Genomic DNA, 5,975 nt, shown 5'->3' on the forward strand with positions numbered 1-5,975 from the left:
CCGCACTGCGCGTGCGCGCCGAGCACCCTGCCCCGACCCGGCGCTCCCGGCGGGCTCCCGCGCCGCCGATTGGCTGCCCGGCGGCCCCGCCCCGCCCCCCGCCCCGAGTGACAGCCGGCTCGGCCAATCGCGCGGCGCGGCGGAGCGGCGTTCCTCAGGCGCCGCTCGCCGCGTCCGGTGCGCGGCGCTTCTGGAAGGATCCCGGCAGCGGGGCCCGGGAGCGGGGCCCGGGCGGGCGCGATGTCGGGGCTGCTGCACACCACGCTGAGCGGGCTCAACAGCGACTCGTACTGCGAGATCAGCCAGTACCGGGACCAGCACTTCCGGGTGCGCCCCGCGCGGCGGGTGGCGAGGCCCGGCCGGGGCGGGGAGGGCTGAGGCCGGGGCAAGGCCGTGCGAGGAGCCGGGCAGCGGGAGGGCACGGAGCGGTGGGAGCGGGACGGAGAACGCGCTGACCCCGGGGCGTGCGCCTCTGTGCTCGCAGGGTAGCAGGCAGCTGCAGGAGAAATCCCTGAAGATTTCCTCCACGCTGTATGTCGGGAATCTGTCCTTCTACACCACCGAGGAGCAGATCCAGGAGCTCTTCTCCAAGTGCGGAGATGTCAAGAGGATTGTCATGGGTCTGGACAAGATCAAGAAAACCCCCTGTGGCTTCTGCTTTGTAGAGTATCCTTTCTGGTTCCCTTCTGTCAGCACACGTGTGGTTGGCACCTTTAGTTCTTCTGCACAGCAAGTGTGTCTGTACTGCTGCTGGAAAGGTGATAGCCAAGTGCTTCCTACCAGGTACATCCCGTCCACCCTTGCACCTTCTCCACATCCTGAGACTGATTGTACAGTGGTGCCATATGTGACAAGTGCCACCAGAGCTGTACTTTCTGGACGTGGCAGAGAGCTTTAATTCATTAATTTCTTTAATGATTTTAGGGCCAAAATGAGAACTGTTACAGTCATCAGCCTGATGTCTTCCATGTCCAGAGCACATGTTTACTTTCTCACATCAACTGCACACCTGAAGGAAGTAGCAGGATAAGCCATGGGGGCATTTTTAAGCAGAGGATACACGCTCATACAGGTTGTGCCAGGAGCTGTCTGTGCAAAGCTCTCCTGTGAAGCCTGCTCCTTTTGTTCTATTTCAGTCAAGTTTTACATAGTACAGAAAGGCATATTACTGATTTCTTGCCCTTAGCAAGGTTTTAATGTCTTTGTTCCATTGTCTTGTCTGTGCAGGTACTAACATTAAAGTACAGAATCCTTTCTGATCATTAGCTGGTTTTAGCTTGGATTTACACGAGTGCACTTTTTGATCCCATAGGGAAGAACGGGAAGAGTAGAAAAGGCTGGAAGGCAGGGGGGGAGTTCTGCTTCCCAAATACAATAGTTCCCCTTTTTTTTTCCCCTGTACCCAACTAAACAGCACGCTTAGTTGTCCTTACAGAGTGCCTCAGGTACTACACAAGAGCAGATGCTGAGCACGCCATGCGGTTTATCAACGGCACGCGCCTGGACGACCGCATCATCCGCACGGACTGGGATGCAGGGTTTAAGGAGGGGCGACAGTATGGGAGAGGAAAGACTGGAGGACAGGTAAAGGCAATGCCAGTTCATCCCTGAATTTGATCCTGTAAGACTCTCTGCTTATTTGCTGGTTTTGTCTCGTGGAGAACAATGTGCAGGCTGTAAAGACCCGATCATGAAGTTTAGTCACTCCCAGGTTGTATCGGTAATTGATACCTGGTGTTAAAAGATGGAAATAGAACTTAAAGCCATTTCTGTCTAGGACTCGAAACTTCCTGCAATACAAGCAGAATGTTCTCTAATCCAAGCTAGTACCCTTGAAATGATCCAGAATTTGAGTAGAGGGAAGCAGTGTAGCTGCCAGGCCAACTCATAACACAGCAGTTTCCCCAAGGGCAAAGATGATGTTTGGATGGGATAAAATGTTTTGGAGGCCAAGCCTGGCAATTCAGAAAGATGGACTGAAAAGCTGAATGAAAATATTTTGGGGTCTTCTTTGCTTATTACCTGAAAAAATTTCAACCATCAGATATATCCTTATTTGTCATTTTCACCACCATTACCACCTTTTTGGTGGATTAACTGAAGAGATCTCAAACAAGTTGAAGTGCATCTAATCTGAACTTGAGTTCCCCACCAACTGAGCAAGGAGGAGATGATGGCTCTGAAGTCTAGGAGGAGACAGGCAGTGCGTGCTACTAATACGTGTGTTGTTGTTGTGCCCCAGGTGCGAGATGAATACCGGACAGACTACGATGTGGGAAGAGGTGGCTTTGGCAAGATCATTCAGATGCAGAAGGCAAATCACCAGCCTGCAATCTATTAATTGCCTCATGGGTCCTAGCTCGTAGAGGGCTCTGTCCTTCCAGAGCTAGCCCTGTTCTCGCATTTGGGATCGGAGTGTGGAGTGAGATCCAAGTTCCAGCAGAAGGTGACCCTCCTTAGACTGTGGATATACGTGTGTTCATTCTCCCTTCTTTCTGAGCTAGAGAGGATGTTCTGTGCTGATACAGGGCAACAAGGGAAAAAAAATGGACAGCTCTGTAGGATTCTGGGCAAGAGGAAATGCAGCATGTCACACACACCTTATGCTATGACACACTCTTCTTGTTGCACTTAAGCAGGTGGCTTCCTCCAAGCTGCAACTGCAGCCGTGGTTGCTTTCAAATGGAACTTTTTTTAAAAGCTTACCACCACTGGAGCCCTCCAGGTGCCTGGGCACCTAGTGGGGATGCACAAGAAGTTTCTAACCTCACCTGCTTAATAAACGGTATCACTGTTTGAATGAGAGAAGTGGATAAGGTCTTACTATCCACTTGGAGGTGCTTGTCTGCACATCTAGCCCTTGGGTTAGTCAGGGCCTGCAGAGCATTTCTCTTTATGATGCCCCCAGTGCTGCCTGGCTTTTCAGATCCTCGCTGTTCGGTGTGATTTTCTTAAAAGTTTCTGTTAATTTTTTAAATAAACAGTTGTGTTGGGTCTGGCTGAGATGAAAGTAATTTTATCCCTAGCAGCCCTCATAGAGCTGTGTTTTGTATTGGTAGCTAGGAAGGTGTTGATAACACACCAGTGTTTTGGCTATTGCTGAACAATGTTCCCACATCTTCACGGCTGTCTCTAACGTTCCCACCTCACCAGCAGGCTGGGGCGGGGACAAGATCTTGGGATATTCCAGACCATATGGCATCTGCTCAGCAAAAATAGCTAAGAGAAAGGAGATGGGGGGCATTCCTTATTACAACGTCTATCTTCTGGAGCAGCTGCTCCGTGTACTGAAGTCCTGCTTCCCAGGAGATGGCCAGGCATCTCCTGGTGGTCGGAAGTAGAGAATAAATATTTAGTTTTCCTTTGCTTCCGCATGCAGCCTTGCTTTTGCTTTATTAAACTGTCTTTATCTTGGCCCACACATTCCGTTCCCATCTTCCTTTCTGCCTGGCCCCTCCCACTGAGGAGGGGAGTGAGAGAGCAGCTTGGTGGGTACCTGTGTCCAGGCAGGGTCAGCCCACCACAGTCGTGTTCGGTGCCCAGCGCGGGGTGTGAGACAGTGGCAGTTCTGTGTGCTTCAGCCATAGTAGTTACTAAGCAGGCAGCTCCTGTCAGGTCCAAGTTTGTTGGCTGCATTGCTTTGCTCTTTGCTGGGCTTTGGGAACATGCTGGTACAAACCATGGCTCTGTGCTTTGCCCTGGCACTGCTGGCCTTGCTCTGCTGGGGGAGCTGCCTTGTGGAGAGGGTCTCATTTCCCACTCCCACCTGGTGTGGGTGGCTTTATTGTTCCTGCTCACTCTTACGTGAGCTGTTTAATACTGCTAATTAACACTGTTGGCATATTATGGGGTCTTTGTAATCTGGTGTCATCCTGGTGTAGGAGAAGACAATTTTTGGGCGAGTCAGCACTGAAATGTGCCCTGAGGCGGCTGGTCCGTGGGTGGCAGAGTATGTGGTAGGATTTGGGCAAGTGCCTGGGCTGGTTATCACCTCCCATGGCCTGGGTCTACACCTGAACAGGCAAGTAACGCTGGCAAACAGACGTGCCAACTGACAGAGGGTGCCTACCCCAGTGAAAACCAGCAGCTTCTGGCACTGTACTGGGGCTTGGCATGTGCCTGCTGAGCCACAATTCAGGGCTGCCAGAGAGCTGTAGTTAAGTCAGGGACCCAAGCCACCTCTGAGAATAACTTGACTGAAACTGGGGACAAACTCCATATGGGGGGATAGTAGAGATAGGAACCCAAACAACAGCTACAATTGCCCCAGGTGTGAAAGCAACCCAGTGGACATGGAAGTCTGTGGGTCTATATCATCAATTATTAAGGGAGGAGGGAGAAGAAGGGTTCAATCAAGAAGCTGGTCCTTCAGAAAAGAAAATGCAGGAAAGAGTGAGGGAATTCAGACAAGAAGCGGAAACCACCCAGTCTGACCTCATCAGAATTTAGAGACGTGGAAAGATTACAGGTATGTGGAATCCTGACTGGCTGCTCCGATGCTGGGATAACAGGGCCCAAAGTCAGCAGGAAGATACGGAAGCCCAACAGCTATTCAGTTCTTGGGGACAAAATAAGATGGATGTCAACATGTGCCTATGGATGTGATTAAGATACCAACTATACCTCCATCAGCTAACTAGAAGGAGACACTAGCTTTCCTAGGCTTTGCAGAAAGTGCATTTTCCAGGTTATTGTTAGCTTGTGAACCCTCACCATTGAGTAACCTGGACGAATCACAGAATCACAGAGTGGTTGGGTTGGAAGGGACCTTAAAGACCAGCTAGTTCCAAGCACCCTGCTATAGTAGGGATACCCCTGAAGAGGAGAGTGACATGAGTGGTTTGGTGGGCACCTGGTATCCAGCCAAGGTCAGCTCACTCCAACTCACTCCAGTGAGTGCCACACCAATTGGAGTTTGTGTGTCAGAACCACTTTCTCTATGACACAAACTAGGGGGGGACACATCTGTTGGTGTCTTAAAGCTGCTGTCACTTGCAAACACAGAGATAGGCACTAGGAGGGTGCACAAGTCTCACCATGTTTCTCTGCACTTCTGTCTTGATGCTGGCTTTTCCTCTCCTGCTATGCAGTAGCTCATGGCTGATGTCAGAAACAAGTTGCTCATGAAGCATACAGCTGCTCTGAATCAGACCAGTCCTTTGGCTTCACATCAGCAGTTCTAGGAGAACTTTCCCTGTCCTGTCACCTGTCCCACAACTGGAGTAGCCTATAAAACATAACAAATGCTCGGTGGCCACTTCAGAGAGGAAGGAACCAAGTATTCCCTTCCCTTTGTTTGTTCCTATTTTAAGAAGAGCACGGCTGGCACGCTCTAGCCTGTTCTTAAGTCCAAACAAGAGACCATAAGAGATGTAAACACTTTTTGATCTGTCCCCAAGAACCTCTCAGCTGGGACGGGTAATTCCATTGAACAAGTTAAATTCTGTCTGTAAATGTGGTTTGTATTATGTAAACAATAGCAGCTGCTCCCTGCCCAGTAATGTGTCATGATTTTTCATGCAATATCTCATCCAGGATGATAGAAACGGTTGCACACCCATCTGCAGACCAGGCAGTTAAATTAGTTTAACACTCACAGTACCCCGAAGTCTTGATAACTGAGGTAGGAGGGGTGTTAGATTTAGTTTGTCAAAATGTCTCCTACCTGTTTGTTTTGCAAGTCAGGTTGCTGTGCCCGGACAACTGTCACAGGTCTGGAAGGAACTGCATGTTTATTCTTCAGTGGGTTTAAGTAATGACAGCATTGACCAGCCTGTGATGCAGGCTGCCCCTGAGAGGCAGTGAAATGGAACAGGACATCAACTTAAGAATGAAAAATACAACCAGTCATCCGTCCAGCCTTGCAAAGGTCCATCAGTGTGAGATCCTATGTGGAGAATATGAATTAGAAATGGAATCATTGCCTGGGTAAACACAGCAGAAAATGGGAAAGCTTAAGGAGGACAGGGGGATGT

The 5,975-nt window shown here is 50.1% G+C and overlaps 1 protein-coding gene across 1 annotated transcript; it reads left to right on the forward strand.

Moving 5' to 3' along the window:
• The first annotated feature begins 148 nt into the window (after nt 1-148).
• LOC121670160 (nuclear cap-binding protein subunit 2) lies at nt 149-3,003 on the forward strand. The gene is made up of 4 exons (XM_042039995.1): nt 149-327; nt 485-666; nt 1,446-1,584; nt 2,243-3,003. Exons 1-4 carry the CDS (start codon nt 241-243, stop codon nt 2,339-2,341), a joined length of 507 nt encoding a protein of 168 aa, XP_041895929.1. The 5' UTR covers nt 149-240; the 3' UTR covers nt 2,342-3,003.
• The last annotated feature ends 2,972 nt before the right edge of the window (nt 3,004-5,975 follow it).

This window comes from Corvus kubaryi, unplaced genomic scaffold (assembly GCF_017639235.1).
Source record: "Corvus kubaryi isolate FWS band 111438036 unplaced genomic scaffold, C.kubaryi_AGA036_p1.0 37395, whole genome shotgun sequence".
Classification (NCBI taxonomy): Eukaryota; Metazoa; Chordata; class Aves; order Passeriformes; family Corvidae; genus Corvus; species Corvus kubaryi.

What these genes read in the sequence shown, in the direction of transcription:
- LOC121670160 (XM_042039995.1), top strand. Translation starts at nt 241, where the DNA reads ATGTCGGGGCTGCTGCACACCACGCTGAGCGGGCTCAACAGCGACTCG. An exon ending in ACCGGGACCAGCACTTCCGG is followed by an intron (nt 328 to 484) that starts GTGCGCCCCGCG and finishes CTGTGCTCGCAG; the next exon opens with GGTAGCAGGCAGCTGCAGGA. An exon ending in GAGGAAAGACTGGAGGACAG is followed by an intron (nt 1,585 to 2,242) that starts GTAAAGGCAATG and finishes GTTGTGCCCCAG; the next exon opens with GTGCGAGATGAATACCGGAC.